The sequence below is a fragment of the Palaemon carinicauda genome, chromosome 14, assembly GCF_036898095.1.
Source record: "Palaemon carinicauda isolate YSFRI2023 chromosome 14, ASM3689809v2, whole genome shotgun sequence".
Taxonomy (NCBI): Eukaryota; Metazoa; Arthropoda; class Malacostraca; order Decapoda; family Palaemonidae; genus Palaemon; species Palaemon carinicauda.
Window position 1 is genome coordinate 56,807,148 of NC_090738.1, and position 23,126 is coordinate 56,830,273.

A 23,126-nucleotide genomic window follows, 5' to 3' on the forward strand; every position below is an offset into this window, starting at 1 on the left:
CCGAGACATCAGCGCTCTCATGAGCAGCCTAGGTCTTCGGCTCGCCAGCGCTCTCCAATACGAAAGCATTCTCCTGTATGTTACCTGCATCCTGCACAGCACATTACAGCGCACTAGCGCTCTTCTGCACACAAGCTCGCTCCGGCCCATAACCGCTCGCCAGTGTGCCAACGCTCGCCAATGCGCCAGCACTCACCGGTGCACTTGCGCCACGGATATGAGCAAGTTCTACAGCCTCCTAGGTTTAGGGAACATCAAATCGACAGGTCACCATCACCTCATTCCCCTCCCTGCAAACGCATATACAGTAAAGCATGACCACGGGGGAAAGGGGAAGGGGTCTCCACAGATGGGTTCAGGATCCCAAAGCTGCCTCCCTCTAAGGCAGACCCATCAACGGCAGAAACTCTTCGCAGGAAACCTTCGGTTTCTTTCCCTTCAGGGGATCTGTCTGACAGTGTGTCAGCAGCCGTGGTTCAGAGCTATGGTCAGATCAGTGCTGCAAGCCTTCAAGCCTACTCAGTCTGCCAGCTCTTCGGAGCATCCTACAGCTCCAGCAGACTTACTGCCAGGAACCACGGCTTTTTTTCTCCCCTGAAGAGGAAGAGAGGAGTCTCAGACGCTGTCACTTCCACCTTCCAAGAAAGTTTCCCCTTGTACAGAGAGTTCTTCACCACCGATGGAAGTCAGGAGGGACATAACAATCCTGCCTTTGATGCTTGAGTCCTACCTTCCTTGGAAGGAACCTTAGGACTCCACGACTGATGAAGTCCTCTTCAAGGACTTCTAAGCCCATAGATGCAGCCAGTTACTCGAGGGATGTCCGCGACCCACCCCAAGAAGAGCTCTCAGGGGTGGAAGAAGGAGACTTCACTGTGAGAACAACATCAGGAAAAGAGCAGAAAGAGTGGGAACATGCATTCTGGTAGGTTCTGACTTTCATGAGGGTTCTCAATGGGTTTACCGACCCAGAGATACCCCTAAGAGATGATTAAGACACTGTCTTAGACCATGTCTTTGGCACCCAGAAACCCTCAAAGACCAGTGCAGCCTAACCCTGGTCTCAGGGGATGAAGGCTGCTAGGGCAAAGATTGCCCTAAAGCTCTCCGAGCTCTCCTCCTTCCAACGTTCCGGTTCTACCACTAAGCTTCTCCCACCTCCTTGTCTCCAGCAAAGGAGGTATTTCAAGATAATAGACGAGCCTCGTCCAGCTCTTCCTCTCCATCACTCCTTGGAAGAGCTCACCAAGGGAGTCTCTCTAGAGGGACTCTTCAACCGTCAGGTCTCATTATCAGCAACCGAGATCCTTAATCATGAGGTCACAAAGTACGCCATGCAGGCTACTTCGTGGCTTGATGTTTGGTTAGGGACAGTGGGAATCCTGGTAAGAACTGAGGATTTCTCCAAGGAATGTACCAGGAAAGCAATGGAGACTTTCCTGCTTTCAGGCACCCGCACGATAGAGTTTCTCGCCCATCATGTTTCAAACTTATGGGCGAATACCATTCTGAAATGTCAGGACGCAGTGTCTGAAAGATTACACCAGCAAGCCCCAAATTCTGAGATCACTAGACTCATGAATTCCTCTCTAGAGGGATCCCATCTAGCAGTCCCGTCCAGCCAAGACCATGACAAACAAAAATGCAGCAAAGACAACAGTGTCTAAGAAGCCCTTTCCTGCCAAGGACAGGAAAGGCACAAAGTCCTCAAGGGGAGGAAAATATCCTAGAGGTAGCAGCCGAGGCCTCAAACGCTAGGATAGGCGCTCCCCCTACTTGTCCACCAGTAGGGGGATGCCTACAAAGTTGCTCAGATAGGTGGAAGGAACTTGGGGTAGAACCCTGGACAATCTCCGTAATTCGTTTAGGGTATCGCGTCCCATTCATAACATCTCTCCTTCCCCTGACCAATGTCAATAGACTCCTTTGCGATGGGATCAGCAAAGGGGTTAGCCCTCCGGGCAGAAGTCCAGACCCTGTTGAAGAAAGGGGCTCTCCAAGAGGTCCTCGACGAGTCTCCAGGCTTTTTCACTCGACTCTTTCCTATGAAAAAGGCGTCTGGAGGCTGGAGACCAGCCATCAACCTCTCAGCTCCAAACAAGTTTGTCAAACAAACTTCATTCAGCAAGGAGACAGCAGACACGGTCATTCTAGCAATAGACCACAGGACTTGAAGTATGCATACTTCCAGCTCCCAATCCATCCGTCTTCAAAAAAGTACTTAAGATTCAGCCTAGACAACAGGATATACCAGTTCAAGGTCCTGTGCTTCTGTTTTTCCACAGCACCTCAAGTCTTTACCAGAGTGTTTGCCCTAGTGTCATCTTGGGGACACAGGATTGGCATCCTTCTCCTTCATTATCTGGACGACTGGCTAATCGTAGCAGACTCGGTGTCAACTCTTCTTCAACATCGAGACGAACGTCTAAGGTTTTGCCAAGATCTGGGGATCATGGTAAACCTCGAGAAGTCCTCCCTGCTTCCTGCGTAGAGACTGGTATACTTAGGTATGATAAGAAGATACCAACCTCCACAAAGCCTTCCCTTCAGGCGACAGAATATCGAGGCTGAGAAAGGTCGCAAGACCCTTTCTCAGACAAGAAGACCTTCCAGCCCAGATGTGGTTACGTCTCCTCAGTCACCTTTCATCGCTGGCCCATCTAGTTCCCAACAGTCACCTCAGGATGAGATCCCTCCAGTGGCGACTCAAGTCTTGGTGAAATCACTCTCTCAATTCCCCCGGACATCTGGATACCCTCGGGATCAGCGGAATTGACGGACCTCAAATGGTGGGTGTCAGAAAATAACCTACGAAAAGGAGTGAACCTTCGCATCCTCCCCCCAGATTTGATGCTGTTCTCAGACGCTTCAAAAAAAAGGGTAGGGAGCCTACGTGTTGCACCACACGATCTCAGGCCTCTGGTCAGTCAGAAGAGTACCTCTACATAAATCTCCTAGCGATGAAGGCCGTCTTTCTGGCCCTTCAACAGTTCCAACAGTTCCTGGAGGGCCACTCAGTGGTAGTGATGAGCAACAACACCACAGTAGTTTCTTACATCAACAAAAAGGAGGTACTTTTTCGCAGCCCCTGTCCCATCTAGCAGTAGAGATATTGAGATGGGCCGTGATTCACTCGATATCACTATCAGCACATTTTATTCCGGGCAAGGAATGTGCTCGCCGACAACCTGAGCCGAGTATCTCAGATAGTGAGTACCGAGTGGTCTTTGGATCATCTAGTAGCCAACAAAGTCCTGACATTGTGGAGTTATCTGACAGTGGATCTCTTTGCAACGGCCCTGAACTTCAGGATCCTGGTGTACTGCTCCCCAATCGCAGACCCCAAGGCTCTCTGGCAAGATGCATTCAAACAACAGTGGGACAACATTAACATTTACACCTTTCCCCCATTCTGTCTGATGAAGAGGGTACTCAACAAGGCCAGGATATCAGTCAACCTTTCAATGACCCTCATAGTCCCGCTATGGCATCAAGCGGAATGGTTTCCGGACCTTCTGCAACTCCTGACGGAGTCTCCAAGAGAAATCCCTACACGACAAGAAAATCATCTGCATCAGTCTACTACGCAAAGTGGAAAATCTTCTGTGGTTGGTGTCGTGGAAGGGGTATCTCTCCTCTCAATGCCACTATTCCAGTAATAGCGGAGTTCTTCGTGTATTTGCATGAAGAAATGCGCCTGGCAGTGTCAGCGGTAAAAGGCTATCACTCGGCCTTCAGCCTCGTCTTTAGACTGAACAGAATGGACATTTCTTCATCGCTAGAACTTTCCTTAATCATACGGAATTATGAACTTACCTGTCCTCAGTCTGAAGTGAGATATCCCCCATGGAACATGGTTTGAGTTCTCAGGACTCTAATGAGACCTCCCTATGAACCATTACGCCAGGCAAAGGAACACCACCTACCTTGGAAGACTGTTTTCCCGCTAGCTTTGGCTTTGGCCATGCGATTCAGAGAACATCATGGTCTCTCATATGACATCGCCCATTCAAAGGGATGGGGAGAGGTAACGTTCAGCTTCGTCCCCGAGTTTGTTGCTAAGACTCAGAACCCGAGAGTAGAGGATCCTCGATTCGACTCCTTCCGGATTTCAAATCTTCTTTCTGTAACAGATGACCCTGATCATCTCTTACTCTGCCCACTGAGGAGTTTGAGGCTGTACCTTAAGAGAACAGCCGCAGCCCATCCCCGTGTGCCTGCACTCTTTGTCAGTACAGGGAAGACCATGAGAAGGGGCACCAAGACCACCATCTCAGCATGGATTCGCAAGGTCATAGACCATGCGCTGAATCCAGACCCTCGTCCTTCAAGTCGCCCCAGAGCTCCATGGTACTCAAGAGGAACTTCTCAATGATGCAGGTTTTTCGGGCTGGGGTGTGGATATGTCAGAATACTTTCACAGCCCACTACCTGCAAGACGTGACCCACAGGAGGCTCGATACATTTTCTATCGGCCCTGTGGTGGCTACAAAACAGCTGGTTGTATATATCAAGCTCCTTATTGGACAAATAGCAGAAGGTTGAGGGCACTGTTATCCGGTTTTATTCTGTGTGATTGAAAAGGTTTGACTGGCTCCTATTCTTTTCTTCAACCTCCCCTCTATTGGGGTAAGCAGCATCCTGGGTTCTCTACATAAGCTGACCTCAAACCAGTGCAGGTAAACCACGCTCCCTTGTGTACCTAGTATTAAGCTAATACTGTTGCATCCCCATACCCTGGCGAGGTGGTATTGGGAAAGTTTTGGTTACAACAGCTTTTCCTATAAAAGACTCGAATAACTTTTACCTGGACAGTCACACTTCTAAATATCTCAACAGATCCTATAAAAGACTCGAATAACTTTTACCTGGACAGTCACACTTCTAAATATCTCAACAGAAAGCTTACGGGCCGCGGACCTTGCGTAGAAAGGTCTTGGCGAGGTGCAGGGACTCCTTATTCTGGGTACAAATATACTCAGATAAGAAGCCCCAGGGTAAAGCCAAAAAGCCAGATTGGCAGGGACGTCCACCCTTCCTAATGGGTGAGTCACCCCGAAATAAATAGCATAGGTTTGTATTCCAGTTACGGAACAAATGACAATTTCGTGGATAATTCTAATTTTTCCTAACGATACAAACCTTCAGCTATTTATAAAAACTTACCGGCCAGCCCTATCACCCTTCCTTGAAGTCCTATCTCCAAGCAAGTGAGGTAAATCACCGGTGTGTGAGCGAGTGGTAGCCCCTAACTAGCGGAATGGGTAGTTAACCCTCCCTAAATTTTAATGGCTCGTTATTTCAGCCTCGCCGAAAGTAATACACCTAAATAAATAGCTAAAGGTTTGTAACGTTTAGAGAAATACAAATTGTCTACGAATTTGTTTTCAGTTACTATTCATTTCAGGCAAAAAAAAAAAAAAGTATGGTTTTTCTCTAAGATCAGAATGGTACTTTGACACAGCCCTCTAGACACCTCCCCTAATAATTGATAATAAAGTGAATTGTTAAATCATGGTAACTAAAGCACGTTACTCTCTTGACCTTTTAAAGCGTTAATCTCATCAGTCGGATAAGTAAGTACATTATCGAATGTCTGCTATCTGAACTCCCTTTTCTCTGTTATATTTGTTAATATCAGATGATATAGAAGTTGGATTATTCTTATATTTTCTATTCACTTAATAAATATCATTGTATTTTGTTTAGTTATATAAAGGGTTCACTGTCTTTATTCTAGTTACTCAATAGATGGACAAGGATCTTACGATTTGATAAAGCCTTAAATCCCAGCGCTACGTTATTGCTCACTACGAGAAAGTATGAGAAGATAACCAAAATTAAATTTCATAACTTAAACCCCAGTATATAATCTCATGAGCCTCGAGTATTTAAAACCGAGGTTAATAATCTTTAAAGCGTAAAAAATATTAATTTTATTGGATAGCCATCCAACAGTGATCTTATTTTTCCCAGTCTACATTCCTTTTTCGTTTACGGTTATTTTTCTAGACTGAGCTACATCCCCTTCTGGTGTCCCAGTACTTATAGCATACTGCTCCAACATTTAGGCTGACAGTATGACAAATAGTAAGAATAAGAATAAGAATAAGAATGTGATAAGGAAAGTAGGAAATAAGTCAGTCAGTCAGTCTCTCTCTCTCTCTCTCTCTCTCTCTCTCTCTCTCTCTCTCTCTCTCTCTCTCTCTCTCTCTCTCTCTCTCTCACATGCATTAAGTACAGAAGATCCCTAACTTACAAAATTCGGAGACAAACACAATGAATGAATGATTTAAAGTTTTCAGGCATCCTGACATCTAAGGTCATTGACGCCGAGACAAACACAAACCCAACAGAAAATTACAAAGATAAGATAAAGAAATACTGTAATATAACAATATCATATCAATGATTTAATGCAGCAAGCAAAACGACATTTGTATTAACCTGATATCTATTTCACAAGAAACAACTATTTGTTGATTTTTGAAGCTGGAAACCATAGGCATTGGATTCAGGTTAAGCCTACCCTGGGACAAAAAAAAATCGACTAATAACCAATTCGACTTGGAAACAGCTTCTTGGAACCTATTAAGTTTGTAAGTTGAGGTCCTTCTGTATTATCATCGGTTGGAACAACTGAGCTTATCACAAAAACTTTATTCAAAATCTTCATCACTGTCGAGTAACAAATTTAATCATCTTCGTTACAAAATTCGGTATTGACGATTACAGGACCTACAGGTTTTTGGACATCTCATTGCACGTTCCACACTTCCCCTGTTGTGTTAAGATTGACTTCCAAAACCGAGCTACATTATCCATGTTTCTTTCCTCCAATCTTATCATTTTGGATTTTCCAACGATTTCCTTGCATTGACAAATAGCAAGGAAATTCTTATCCGACTACATATTGTATGTTACAGGTTGATATTAGGAGAAAATATGAGAGAGAGAGAGAGAGAGAGAGAGAGAGAGAGAGAGAGAGAGAGAGAGAGAGAGAGAGAGAGAGAGAGAGAGAGAGAGAGAGTCCGCATACGTTCGAGTATTCAACTTAGTTAACCATCTGATTTGACTTACGCTTCAAGTCATTTAATCAACATGATTTGACAATCCAATATACTATCAAATAAATGGGGAGGTGTCTTGAGCGCTGTGTCAAAGTATCATTATGATCTCATAATTAGAATTGAAAATATCAAAGAAAAACAACTTTTTGACTGAAATGTATAGCACTCTCAACTGTCTTGTCTTCCATCTTTAAACCACAAGGGATGATAAAGGAAAGAGAGAATAAGGAGACAGGTACACAGACTGATGGTGATTGTACACGAGAAATGACAAATATTTCAATCATATTGGTAACTAATCAAAGGGACTCCTCCCCCCCCCCCCCCACCTTTCAATCCTGTTCGGTTTAAGCTATTACACACAGCAACAGACTTAGACAACTTCCTCACATCAAATAAAAGGTTTTTTAGATGACGAACTCTCGGTTGGATGTTAAGGGGCATTTCACTGCACTTGAATCTAGTTGCAGTTTTGGACTGCATATAGGCCTAAGGTTTTATATATGAATAATTCTTTAATCATTCTCAAGCCACTGATTTCATTAGGTTAGGACGATTCTTTAGAGAGGAATCCTCTTGCGTTATTTGTAAAATAAAAAAAAAAAAATGGAATGCTGCTTTTTATGAATGTTTGTGTATAGCTGAGGATACTGAGTAATTAATTAGCCTACAGGGGATTCTACTCGTGGGCTTAGTTTTGTATTCATTAATAGACTCTCGGTAAAGGTGAAATATACATCTCTTGTTCTTGAGTGCATTTCGTCGTTCATGAATGTTGTCAGTGGACTATTTAATGGATGAATTAACGACAGAATTCATATACATTTTTCCAGTAAATCTTGTGGAAAAACTACTGTACAATACAGTCATACAATGTTCTGTAACAAATGCCACACTAAGTATCAAAACTGCAAGGAAATAAATTAAAGGGAGAAATGTGAAAAAGAAAACAATGAATAAAAAGATAGACAATAACATTTTAGCCCCACCTCTGGATTACAATGAATTCAGGGTACTGCTTGCATCTCCCAAGGGGTCAGTCTTGGAATAAATATATACGTGTGTGTATATATATATATATATATATATATATATATATATATATATATATATATATATATATATATATATATATATATTTACACATATATATACATATATATACATATATACATAATATACATAAATATACATATATATATACATAAATATACATATATACATATATATATATACATATATACATATATACATATATACATATATACATATATTTACAAATATATATATATACATATATATGTACATATATGTACATATATATATACATATATATACATACATATATATATACATATATATATACATATATACATATATGCATTCATACATATATACATAATATATATATATATATATATATATATATATATATATATATATATATATATATATATATATATATATATATATATATATATATATATATATATAGCTAGCATAAGTAAATATTTTATTCAGGCATTTCCTTTGTGTATTTAAGAGATGTATAGCCAGCTCGTAAGGTGAGTTCCACTTACGTATGTTTAAATATTGTATGTAAATAACATAAGACTTTTGTCATTCATTTAATCATATTTTCAATGGATTCAGTTTCGTACATCTAAATTGGCTTTATTTTTAAGAATTAACTTTTCATTTCATGTAGTTTTGTTACGAAGTCTTATGCAATTTCATTTAGGTATGCTGTATGACACATACGAGGTAATAGCAGGAGGGATTAGATCATCTTTATGTTTCCACGGGGTTAGTAAGTGCATGAAAATTCCCGAATTAGATTTTTTTTTTTTCTTGTCACAAGAGGTAGGTGGGCGGAGTTAGCTAAGAGAACGTTGCCTCTCAAGCAAGGGTAGTACCCCCTTCCATTATACTACATTAGCAACCTTACACCGCTAAACCATGGCCCCCACACTACGAGAATGACCTATTAGAAAATTCTAGAAGTGCATATGCACCAGAAGAGATTTAGCCTATCCCTTTGAAAGAGCCCAGGTCCACCTGCCATCTGTCCTCTTGAGTGTGTGTCCTCTCAAACATGAATAAGTGATTTTCATCCATTGCGTATAGTGTTGTTCAAACATTGGTGAAATTATTGGATGTTAAATTAAGTGTAGTGTGTTAATGTAAGTACATCTTGCTTAACTGTTCGGTAACCTCGTGTGAACCAAAAGACGTAAGTGTAACAGTTACATATGTGTAAATTTCAGTATTGTATGTTCATTAGAGTGTTAAAGTGGTAACTCTTTACATTGATTATAAAAATTGAATATTTTCATATATTAATTCCCTTGAAACATGTGATTGTACAATTTTCATAGAGTAACATTTCCTTGTCTTAGTCTAGAGTTTTGTTCAGATTCAATATTTCAAGTGACATTTTTTCTGCATTTGTCATTTTTTTTTTAAAGAATACCGGTATATTTATTTTTGTAAAGTGTGTATTATTTCGATCACCAATATTTTCTGTCAGTGCTTTACTGGTAATCCCTGATTAAAAACCGAAGTAAGAGGTTGGTTTTTTACTAGTTCACATAAATGATTACCCTGTCTGTTTTCAGGGTAACATAAGAGACCTTTGGATATTAAGAGTTTTTATATATTGCCGCCTGGGGGTTGTGTAATATTCTCAGAGCTGGGGCATTATTATTCAAGTGTAACAGACTTATGTAATATAATCAGGTAAGTTTTGGAGCTCGGGTATTTATATAATTTTCCAGCCATAATAATTATAATAATAATAAATGTATATATATATATATATATATATATATATATATATATATATATATATATATATATATATATATATATATATATATATATATATATTATATCTTAATTTCAGGGCTCACCAATGCCAAGCTATTCGTAACTTTAAGCCCCGCCCATCTCGCATATACATTTGGCGACGATTTTATAAATATTGGCGACTACTATCTAATGCAATAGGAAAACCTCCTCTACTGGTTGTTTATTGTGTGGAGCTAATACACTGGTGAAGTCATCGTAATAACAAATAATTGACATTTACATGTAATTTTTCGATATATTCTTTTTAATTTACTCAAGTCATCTGTCTGGTCTCGAAAATTATTTTGAATGAATAAATCGTTTAGTTGCCAAAGCTAACGAAGATTCAGCAGATCTTGTGTTGACGTACAAATCTACTTTCACTAAACAGCTGAAATTAGACGTGGGCTTCATAGCCATAAGGCCTCTAACATCATGCCACGCCTTACCGTAGGGCACAGAGAACCATACTGGCATGAGGCCGTCTTAAACTAAAATGACTGAACCAGCCTTTATACTTCCTGGTATGTGAGGTCAAAATCTACCCACGTACAATAATTAATTTATAGTCAACGTTCGAATAGTCACCATAAACAAGTAACTGCCTTTACGCAATACTTTACACAATATATATATATATATATATATATATATATATATATATATATATATATATATATATATATATATATATATATATATATATATATGCATAAAAAGTATACATATCAAAAGTCTTAAAATATATATAATTATTTATGTGCATTTTTATATATTACTAACGATTGTCATTCCCTTAAAATGCAGTTTTTAAAATTCGCATTTCATATAGATACCGAAACAACATTAGATTCCTTCTTAGTCTTAAAAGGCTGGACAAAAACCAAGCTAATGAAAAACTTACCTTTATCATTCCTGCACATTCTCATTACTGGGTGATCTCTGACAATACGATGCCATGCTTCGTCATCACCGATGTTAGGCTCCATGGTTGGTGCCATTTTCTGTTGCAATCTTCAAAGAAAGAGATTTAAAAGAAAAAGTTTTTGTAAAAGGGCTGGCTGCTTCCCGATATTCGTAATGCTGTGAGTACCAGGCTAGCTTGGCTGCAGTAGGAGTTTTATCATTGCCCTTCCAAATCTACTGTTGTTTTACTGAAGCGCAGGCTCAGTGGCCAACTAAATTGCTCAATCGTGATTTGAGTGTTATATACCTGGAACTATCCAAGATCTTCCTGGCCTTCAGTACGGAGGATGTCGTTAAATATTGCAGTAGGGCTCTTTGGAAGTAGGAAGCAATATAATGTCCGACCTTATTGCGGGTGGTGGCGATTAGGCCTGTAGGTAGGTGGAGCTTTACCGAGACCACACGACCTTGTCAACCCGAGTTCCTATTTACTTTCTTTCAAAACTTCACTGATAACTGAAATAAAACACACTAAAGTTTTCTCTTCTTGTTTGTAACACTCGTGACACACGGTCCTTTCAGTTTTTTTTTTTTTTTTCTAAACTTTCAAAGGCGTGTGTGCATTTGCCTTCAGAATCAGTGAAGTTTTTCAGAGTATCTTGATAACACCTCGAGTTCTTTAAAAGAAAATTATTCAGGGCACAACAGACAGACAGGCAAATAAAACTGTAATTTGTCTGGACTCAGGGAAAGGATCTGTCAGGATACTTTTGTAAAGATTTTACAACCACAACACGACTGAATCACTATAACCCTCTGGTAACCCGTACTCTTTATGGTACGGAAATGTGTCAAGATGTACAATGACTGTCGATGTTAACACCTCGCTACACATGAGTGTACTTTAATACAGTAAAGAAATGTAACGAAATAACTAAAGGAAGATGCAGCGCGACTGTAGTACCTTCCACTCTCACGTCTTCACCTCGTCTGTGGCGACTAGCGATTCAACCTTCAACTTGAATAGTCGCTCTTCTACGGTTCTATCTACGATATTCTCAGTGAACGGAAAAGCCAGACCAGGACCGCCCGTTGTTTTGATGAGAATGTTGCCACGTAATGTTGATATTTCCCATTTCTTCTTCACATTATCTACGTAGCTATAACTTATTATATGCCTTAAGTTCAACTAGACAGCTTCCAATCAAAAGGGGATAAGAAAATTAGGGTTATATGACGTCAGAAGCTAATTTACAGTTCATAACAATATGTGACGATGCCAAAAGACTTTTTTGATATACAATAATGTTAATCTACGGATCTTTCTTAAAGTCTATAAATTGATTAATTTATTAAACATATTATTTTGGTATTCTGAGATTCTGCTGTAACTTAAATTCTTCAAGATAAAATGCAACGTTTCTTACAGGTGTACCAACATTCCCGGGCCAAACATTCCACAAAGGTATCGATTTTGTAACATTTCAGAGACAGTTATTTGACGCAAGCGAATTATGAACAAAACAAGAAAATTATTCCTGTATATATATATATATATATATTCACACACACAGATATATATATATATATATAGCCTATATGCGTGTGTGTGAGCGTATGCGAATATACATACATACATATATATATATATATATGTATGTATGTATATTCGCATACGCTCACACACACGCATATAGGCTATATATATATATATATATAGCCTATATGCGTGTGTGTGAGCGTATGCGAATATATATACATATATATATATATATATGTGTGTGTGTGTGTGTGTATCTATCTATCTATCTATATATATATATATATATATTGTAAGGACAGTGAGACAAGCTATACTTTATTCAAATGTGCATGGGAGTATATTACAAGGTGCGGACAGAAAGGTAGGATGGCGCTGGCGCCAAATCAGAAGGAATTGCCCGCCAAAATATGTGTTTTCTTACACTTACAAATATACGAATTATGAGTTAACAGAAACATGTAATGAAATGATACATATGTTAAAATGTAGCTCTGATAGAGCGGAATACATATACATGGGAAACCACGGTGTGGCGAAAGGAGATTCAAATAAATGAGCAGTTTGTTGATTTTCTGGACGACGAAGGGAGCGGGGTCCTTACAAGTATCCCCCCCCCCAAGACATCGGGCGGCGTAGAGGGCTAATGATCAATCTTCGTATCTTTTCGGGCGTCGGAGGGTTCTTCATGTTTTTGAACGGAGGGGCGCGCCGGCGGTCGGCGTAAGGATCTCTTCCTCTTGTCGTCGTTTGATGATTTTTCTTTCGTTGAGCGCCTTGTTTTGAGGTGGAACTCTGGCTCTGCCAGGTCCGGCGGAGGCGGTGTCGCTTCCTTCGAGAAATGCTGGTTTCACGCGGTCTATTGAGACCCAGTCCTCTTGGCCATGGATGTCGAGAAGGAAGGCTTTCGTTGTCCTCTTAATTACCCGGTAGGGGCCTCGATAAGGTCTAGTTAGTGGTTGTCGATGAGCGTCGACACGGACGAAAACGTACCCGCAGTCATCAAGGTTTTTTGGCTTGAAGTGCTTGGTTCTGTCCTGGTAAGTTTTGAGACATGGCCTAAACTTCCTGGCGATGTCCCTTAGGTGGTCCAGCTGCGTGTCGTCGGTTGATGAGGGAAAGAATTCGCCAGGCACTGCGAGCACCTCCCTGTAAACCTTTTCGGCGGGTGAAGGTTCGCTGTCTGCGCAAGGGGCGGTGCGAAGGCCGAGGAGTACCCAAGGAAGTCGTGATTTCCAGTCCCCGTCTGTGCAGCTCGCCATCAGGGACGCCTTGAGGGCGCGGTGAGTTCTTTCGACCATGCCGTTTGCCGCGGGGTTGTATGCCGTGGTGCTGTGGAGCGTCGTCCCCATCAGGTTCGCCAAAGCAAGCCATATTTCGGAGAGGAAAGCGGGCCTCTGTCTGTCGTGATGTCGTCAGGAACGCCAAACCTGCTCACCCAGCTTGACAGGAGGGCTTCGGCGCATGCTTGAGTCGTAGCTTCGGTCATCGGCGATGCCTCCAACCACCTTGTGGAGCGATCGATGATCGTAAGCAGATAGCGAGCAGATCCAGAAGGGGGCAATGGTCCCACGACGTCGATGTGTATGTGACCGAAACGTCTTTTTGGCTGGGGGAAATCGCCTACCCCCGATTCGGTGTGACGGCTGACTTTGCTTGACTGGCAGTTGATGCATGACTTCGCCCATTCCCGGGCGTCCTTTTTTATCCCTGGCCAGACGAACTTCTCAGACAGAAGGCGAGCGGTGGTGCGTCCTGAAGGGTGTGAAAGTCCATGGATGATATTGAATATTTTCCTTCTGCAGGAGGCTGGTATCCAGGGACGTGGGCGGCTGGTGCTGGTGTCGCAAAGAATAGTTACTCCTGCTGGTCCGAGGGGAATCGCACTTATCTTGAGCGCAAATGGCCCCGTCAGGTGATCCTGTGCTTCTCGGTCGGTGCGTTGTTCGGTTGCGAGATTGGCGTAGTGGATTCCCAGGTGGATTGCATCAATTTCAATCCTTGAAAGGGCGTCCGCGACTGGATTTTTCTTTCCTAGGACGTAACGTATGGTGCACCCGAATTCGGCGATTGTTGCGAGATGACGTTGTTGTCGGGAGGACCATGCGTCAGTCGATTTCGTAAAAGCGTGTACGAGGGGTTGATGGTCCGTCGCGATTGTGAAGGGAGTGCCCTCCAAGATTTGCCTGAAGTGGCGGACGGCGAGGTAGACGGCGAGGAGTTCCCTATCGAAGGTGCTGTATCTTGTTTCGGCGGGTTTCAATTTCTTGCTGAAGAATGCCAGCGGTCGAGGAGAACCATCGACGAGTTGATCCAGCACAGCCCCACAGGCGACGTTGCTGGCGTCGGTCGTTAGTCGCAGGGGCGCGTTGTCGTCGAAATGAGCCAGGGTAGTGGCATTCGCGAGGGCATCCTTCAGTTTCTGGGGCGGTAGGCGGCGGAATTTGGTGTGAGTAGGAGGTCCTGTCGTTGTGATGTGGTGGTAGATCCCGTGCTTGGACGGGGAACCTGGCGAGTGTCGGAGCTCGGGCTTGAAAACCTCGGGAAATTCTTGTAGGAGGTCGGCGTAGGGGTGCGTCGTTACGGCGGATACGGACATTGTTGCAGGACCGTGTTCTAGGGCGCGGAACTGGCAGGGTCCCGTGTCGATGAGACGTTTGTTAGCGACATCGACGAGGAGTCTGTGGTGGGCGAGGAAATCTGCACCGAGGAGGGGGCGATTGACGTCAGCGATGGCGAAGGGCCAAGAATACGAACGGCCCATGATAGATATCTTGAGGGTCCTAATCCCATAGCACCGTATGGGAGATCCGTTGGTGGCGATGAGTGAGGGAGCGTTTTTGTCTGGACCACGGTCTAGGTCGGACTTGGAAGGTGAGAACGTTGACTGCATCGCGCCGGTGTCTACCATGAGTCTACGGTTGGAAATGGTATCGAGGATATAGAAACCATTCTTGTTTTGGTTACCTGCGGCTGCGATGGTGGCAGGTGGATGCTTCTGGCGTCGTCTTCTAGGGAAACTGCATGGTGCTCTACATTTCTTGGCATCGCTGTCGAACTGTTGGTGGTAGAAGCACCATGCTGGGTTAGTCCTAGGGTTCGGTCGTGTTGGTTGCGGCGGTTTCATTCTTGATAGAACGTTGATCTCGTCGTCCTCAGGGGCCGTTGCTGAGGAGTCTATGGGAGAGCAGCTGCTGAAGGAGGAGAACGAAGGCGGTGTTGACGATGATGCTCCAAGGCGAGATGCTCTGTAGGCCTCGTGGAGCTTCCGAGCCTTCGACAGGAGTTCGTTCATCGGGAGCGTGTCGGCGTCTGTCAATCGGGCCCTTACGTCCTGTGGTAGGCGATGAAGAAAGATCTCGCGAGATAAGCTAATCTCATGTCATCGGCCGTTGCTGTCTGTTTCAGGGAGCAAGAGCAGGCTGATTAACTCTTCCCACGCCTCGACAGGAGAGGTGTCACCCATGGGCTTGCCGGCGAGGTCCAGGACTTTCTGTGCACTTGCTGACACGGAGAGGGAGTAGATACCGATGAGTTTCGTTCTCAGGTCGTCGTATGAAACTTGGCCGGCCTGGGCGTCGAGCCATGGGGAAATCTTGTCGAATACCTCTTCAGGTATGGAGGTGAGAACGATGTCAGCCTTGGCGCAGGAGTCGCTGAGTCTAGCGACACGGAAGAGTACGTCTGCTCTCAGGAACCAGGAAGCGGTGTTGTGTTGAGAAAAGGGCGGCAGTTTGACTTTGGGCGTGGAGGCGAGGCCGTTGGGTGCGATGGGCGTGTTGCTTCCTGCATCGTGGCCAGACGACGAGTCGGCAAAGAGGTGAGAAGTTGATATGTCGGTTAAGCTCATCCTACTGCCTTACATGCACCGAAGTGTGGGAGAACCAAAGGCAGGCTTATGCCTAAGGTAACGGAGTATAGAGAAGGTAGCACGGCCGTAATAAGTCCGTTAATGGCAAAGCCAAAACCGTTGATGCTACTTTCAACTCCGGGGTCACCAGTTGTAAGGACAGTGAGACAAGCGTCACCAAGATCAACTGATACTTTATTCAAATGTGCATGGGAGTATATTACAAGGTGCGGATGGAAAGGTAGGATGGCGCTGGCGCCAAATCAGAATGAATTGCCCGCCAAAATATATGTGTTTTCTTACACTTACAATTATATGAATTATGAGTTAACAGAAACATGTAATGAAATGATACATATGTCAAAATGTAGCTCTGATAGAGCGGAATACATATACATGGGAAACCACGGTGTGGCGAAAGGAGAATTCAAATAAATGAGCAGTTTGTTGATTTTCTGGACGACGAAGGGAGCAGTGTCCTTACAATATATATATATATATATATATATATATATATATATATATATATATATATATATATATATATATATATATATATATATATATATATATATATATAAAGGATTTTGACGAAAGAAAAATCTATTTCTGGGCGAGAGACCTGTGCCGCCCAGTGAAATGCTCCTTTTACATCATTTCTACCTTAGAATGATGTAAAAGGAGCATTTCACTGAGCGGCACAGGTCGGAGCCCAGAAATATATATATGTGTGTGTGTATGTGCGATATATATATATATATATATATATATATATATATATATATATATATACATACATATATATATATATGTGTGTGTGTGTGTGTTTGTGTGCGATATATATATATATATATATATATATATATATATATATATATATATATATATATATATATATATATATTTATATATATATACACGTGTGTGTGTGTTTGTGTGCAAATATATATATATATATATATATATATATTTATATATATATATATGTGTGTGTGTGTGTGTGTGTGTGCGTGTGTGTGTGGAGAAATGTTTTATTTAATTGTTGAGTGGGAACTTATTTCGGGGAAAGTCTTCTTACGTCTTGTATTCAAAGATAAGTGGGGAAGGAAAAGTAGCACTATCATTCTAGGCACAAACACCCTGTTAATAATTTTGAGAATGTAATTCACGATCCTTCACTCTGATAATAGTCTTCTCCATCCAGAGATCTAAGAACTCCATACGTGACTAAGTAAATAATTGTTGGTCTACCTTAGCTTTGTCAATCTAAGTTCCTGTACATTCTTAGACTCTATTTCGAATCTGGCCTAGTGACCCCAGTAAGATGCTGGACAGGCATTTACGTTAACATGGACAATGGTAATGGATAGGAGCAGTGATGTATTTCAGTAAAGTTAAATGGGATCTTCACCTTCAAAGCACTAAGTCAAAGAAGTGTACACTGCTTATATCAACTTACCTATACCTACAGTGGGTTACTCTCAACATCTCGGGTGCAACTAACCCGTTCTAAACTATAGATTGGTACTCATCCATTAATGGAGTTAAAGATACCAATGTTTGCAATCTATTTTAATTTTCTTATTACAGTAAAGAAGAGAATCAGAGTAACTCAATAATGATTTATTCAAATGGCAAAAGTAATAAATGAAATATTAATCACAATTTACAACACAAAACATTGAAATTAATATACCGTATGAACACGAGGGATTAACCCTCAAACATAATAGATAAAATCAAAACCTAATGGCAAATAACTTATGCGGTAGGCTACTATGAGGTTCCAACATGTGGTCAATGACCTCAAGCAATTACCGACAAATAAAACAAAATTAAATTAAATTCCACGCACGCAGCCCGAAAGATGAAATGTCATAACGTTACCTAAACTTAACTTAGAGACAAATAGAAACTTATCTGAAGGGGAAATGGCTATTAATTAAACTCTCAAGATTCTTGATCCTAGGCCCCTGTGTCCAAAGAATGGCTATCTGAAGTTCTACCTCATTGGGCCTACTGCACTGGTTTAGCGGAGTCAATTTCCCCTTATTACTCGCCCCAAGCCTTGATCAATGGTTTCTGAGGGACAGGCTGCTTCTCCTCAATATCTGTGACCTCTCAAGGCATCTACTTGTCCTCGTCCTTTGTGGAATCCAGATCCTTCAATATACAAGGGGAAAGGCTACTGGGAGCGAGTGGGAGCACGAAGTTGACTCGGGAGCAATTGACCCACCTGGTAGTAACGTGTTGTGGCCTGAAACTTTATGAGGTCGAGTTCAGGTCGGCAGCAACTGGCTTCCTTCACTCAACTACAGTGCATTTTGATGCATAGGCTAGGGGTCTTGAGATGCTATCTTTAATTTAGGACAGGCTTGAAACACTTGTGGTTTGTGATAAGCAATACGCTTATTTACAATACAAGGAGAAATCTTACAACTCCAGGGGACAAACATAATTCTGGCTCTAAACATGTGGCATACAAAATAAAAAATGAAACTAAAAGGTTATTAGTAAGTTGGGCTTAAGTGTTTGGACAAACATACCTCCTAGACTATCAGACTTGAGTTGTAGTAGAGAAAAATTTAAAGTACCTAAATACTTGAGGTAAAATAATGAATACATAAATATTTATCGCGAGACACTCGCTTAAGGAAGAACCATCACTCACATTTTCCAGCCATGAATCCACGAACAATAACAATGTCTACATAAAATAAACTGTGAAGAAGAAGAGTAGTGAGGATAATTCTTCACACCATGGGGATGAAGGGAGGAAGAAAAGAGAAGGGTTAGTGTAGACAAATGCAGTATGCGTTAGATGTTAGTATATATGAGATGAGATGAATAAAGAATGAATGTGATTCCTCGCGCTATGCTAGGTCAGTAATCGGAATTAAGTTGGCCCGCAGCTAGGTACGAGGTAAGTGCAAAGTACGATTACAAGCGAGAGTTAATCAAAAGTGGTATGATTACAAGCGGAAGTCAAACAAAAGTTAACCATGACTTAGTGCAAAAGGGTAACTACAACTGCAAGATAAGAGTGGAGGGAAGGGCAAATCAAAACTTCAGCAACCCTTCACAGGGGTGCTCGGGCAAACAAGGTTGATGTGGACTATCTGCAAAGCCCCTACAAACCTCCTGGAATAGGGGTCATACACATTTAGCAGAGACCCGTGTTGGTCTGCCTTGGCGGGGCGACGCTGTGACTACAGGAGACATAGCATCGGTTGGTGTGTCAACATATTTTTTGGCAGGTTGGTCTCTAAGAGGTGAGTCCAGATATTCAAGAGGAGGGGTATTAGGAGGTTTCTCCTCCCTTGGCTCAGATAGTGTTTGGCCATTCTTGTAAACCTCCAAAGGTATGAGTTGGTTGACTGGAGGCACATACTTTCCATTTGTGGAGCGGACTTCGACTGTTTAGATGTATCCATCTCGACCTGGGTATATTTCAAGTATACGTATCAAATGGTACTCATCTCGACTAACTTCGTCTAGTAACAACAAACAAAAATATCCAACCTTTGGGATGGATGGATGGAGGCGACAAGTCTTCTGGTGTCGTTCTCGAAGGGAACTGACATAGTCGTACTTCCACCTCTTCAGGAATGTTTGCAGCATGTTGGTCAGTTTCTGGTAGTCATTACGGAGGATGTCCCCCTCTCGAAAAGCAGGATCAGTCAAGTCAGCCAGGTGGACTTGAGGTTCTAGTGAGAGGGTTTGGTCATTGAGTAGGTGGCTTGGGGTCAAAGGTGCACTAGTGGGGTCATCCGTATACAGGTACGTTAGAGGCCGATCATTCACCATGCATTCGACTTCTCGGGGTAAGGTCACAAACTCCTCATATGTAGGGTGGCAAAGGTAAGCCTTGCACAGGTTGAGTTTGGTAAACCCGATCAATCACTTGTAAAACCCTCCTCGCCATGGGGCTCGAGGAGTGATGAACTTCCAAGTGGGGTTGTGGGCCTGAGCTCTGTTAGGAGTGTCTGACCAGCTTGAAAGGTTGAGGCATTGTCAGACACAAGGCACAGGGGCATCCCAAATCAGACAGTGAACCTTCGTATCGTTTGGACTAGTTCCACAACTGTCAAGGAGGTAGTGGTTTCTAGAGCTACCGCTCACGTGGCAGTGCAGGTGAATAGCAGTACATAGACCATGTCTACATGTGAGCAGTGTGTCTTAAAGCCACCAGTGTAGTCCGGTACAGTTACCCTGAAAGGGACCTCAGCGTTAAGACGGTTGGGGTGGGGTGGAGCTAACGGTGGTGTAGGGTACAGCTGGCCTTGTACTCTTTTGCAATGTATGCACAGTTTGAGAATCTTCTTCCCTTGTTGTCACATTCAGGGAATCAGAAATTCCCTGCACAAATGAACAAGCAGAGTGGAGGTATTACAGTGCAGCAGCACTTCATGCCAGTGCTCAACAATAAGTCTCCAGAGAGCACAGTGGGACTGTAGGAGAATGGGGTCCATGTAGCCGGACTCCGGGTGTGAGTCACTGAGGCAGGAATGACCTCTTAGAACACCTTTATTGTCAATGTAGGGATTCCGTTGTCCGATAAGGGTACATTCATTGGACGTCAACAAGGTGGGTTCACCTTGCAATTGTCATAATATGTGGTGGTAATTGCCTCTCTGTAAGATACAAATGATGGCAGTAAGTGGTCTTTATGGGAACCTGTGGACTAAATGTGGCAATTTATGCTCGGCCCACCTGCTCGTCAGGCACAGCAGGGCTGCATAGCTCCTAACCGCCTCATCAAGGATGTGAAATGAGCAAACCTTTGAGTCTGTGGTGGTAAAAGGCTGATGGGACAGGCATTTATTTCCCATTCAGTCTGGAACCTACTTTGGTCCGAGTAAGCTAAGATGTCGATTAGCCGGGTTGGTCCATGAAGCCACAAGTTGGACTTGAGGACAACTTTGGCGGCTACTCCCTACGATACCAGGTCGGTGGGATAGCAAATTAATCACATACTGGGCCAGTCGGCATCCGAACAGGAGCAGGGACGTGCAGAGAACTTTTTCTGGGCAGGTGCTCAAGTGAAAGAAAAAAAGGGCAAAAATATAGAAATGAATGAGTCTAAATATACTGTATACCGGCTCAATATTCCTTCAAATTTATTTAAACTAGCCATTAATAATTCAAGAAAGAGATAAACATGACTGATATCATAGGTAGCCTACCAGGGGGCTAATGTTTTTTTTTATGAACATAAAATCTATAGTACTGACTACCAGTAGAGCTAGGAAATTTAACAAAAAGAAAAAATTATATATATTACTTTTACATAAATGATTGCAAGAAAATCAATCAGTATGATCAATACACATGGCTAATAATCAGACCTTATCGTTTTAAATTTATAAGAAAACCATGTGCTATTTCTTTGAATATGCTGAGAACTTCACTGTTGTTGATTGTGATATCCTTTTCAACTGCTAACAACAAAAGATCAGATAACCTCTCCTCACTGGGCAGGCTGCATAGCTTTGCCTTCACCAGATTGATTTTGGAGAAGGTCCTTTCCACTGTTGCAGTTGTGACGGGTAGAGTGGCATAAATTGTTAAAAGTTCAAGCATAAGTGACAATATCTCCTGGACCTTGTTTTCTTTCATCAGGTTGAGCATTGTAGCTGCAGTGCTTTGTGGCAGGCAAGGAAATGAGGAATAGAAGATCTTTAATTCCAACCGTAGCTTGTCTACTTCTTCTAACTCATAAATCTGGCATAATTTTTGCAATGACTTGAATGCCTATTCATTCACGGGTTCTTTCCAGTTATCTTGGACTGTCATACAATGAAATGCATTTAGGATACCCCATGTTGTGCTGTCTCCACCTTTAAATCTTCTTTGTAGCTCTTGTGATATTGTATCTAAAAACACATAAAATACTCTCACTCGGTAGTACTCATCCAAGGATTGATATTGCTGGTCCTCAGTAGCAGATGTAGCACTATACTTGTATCTTTCAGGCATTTTTCTTCTTCTGCCTTGTCCAGGAATCCCAGAGGGGAGGTTGATGGCCATGGATTCAGCTCTCTCTTTAACATTTGTAAAAATCTTCTGAAACTTCTCATCATTTCTTAATTCTTTCAAACTTTTTAGCACTCCATCCACAATTCTGTAGGAGGCAGCCAAATCAAAGTCTTTCTGTTGTAGGGCATTAGAGGCATACGCAGTTTCTTGAAAAACTGGGGTGGTAATTTCAAGACAAACAAGAAATTCAAAGCTAATACTTTGCAGCAATATCTGATGCATCAGAAGGATATTTTTGCACTATCTCTTCTAAAAATTGTTTCAGAGCTGGAATGACCTTCGTCATGGTTCTAAGAGCTGACTCTCTGCAAGCCCATCTTGTGTCTGATAGCTTCTTAAGTTCAAGTGGGTGGTCTTCTGGATACATTGCTTTCTGGATATCCATGAAAGCAGCATGCCGTTTTGAAGGGATAGCAATAAAAACATACAGTTTCTCCACCAAACTGAAAACAGTTACAATCTGAATACTTGATTTTGCACTTTCGACTAATACTAGATTTAGGCTGTGTGCATGGCATTGTACATTGTGCCTTTGGGTTCTTCCTTTAGAGTCTAGACTGTAATCCATTGTATATTCCACTTGTATTTGCTGCCCCATCATATCCTTGTCCACGCATATCATCTATGATCGGGGTTATTTTTATTAGGTATAGAGATCACTTCTTTCTCCAGTACTTCACCAGTTTTTTATTGCAAATTGAATACTTGTATGAAACGTTCTTTTATTTTGAAGTCATGTACATATCTTACAACAAAAGAGACCTGTTCTGTATGTGATACATCAGTTGTTTCATCTATGAGGATGGAAAAGATCTTGCTCTTGCGAATTTCTTCTAATATCACTCTTCTAACTGAAATGGCCAAAGCCTTG

The 23,126-nt window shown here is 42.0% G+C and overlaps 1 protein-coding gene across 4 annotated transcripts in view; it reads right to left on the reverse strand.

Annotated features, from left to right (window-relative positions):
* Nucleotides 1-11,888, reverse strand: part of LOC137653593 (6-phosphofructo-2-kinase/fructose-2,6-bisphosphatase 1-like) — a 388,947-nt gene extending 377,059 nt beyond the window's left edge. For 2 of the 4 annotated variants that reach the window (XM_068387128.1, XM_068387129.1), the window contains exon 1: nucleotides 10,825-11,887. In XM_068387128.1, coding sequence (XP_068243229.1) covers nucleotides 10,825-10,921 — 97 coding nt within the window. In that variant the 5' untranslated portion in view covers nucleotides 10,922-11,887. Of the gene's footprint in view, nucleotides 1-10,824 lie in introns of all 4 variants that reach the window. The other 2 variants (XM_068387127.1, XM_068387124.1) reach the window with 1 other exon arrangement.
* Nucleotides 11,889-23,126: the final 11,238 nt, after the last annotated feature.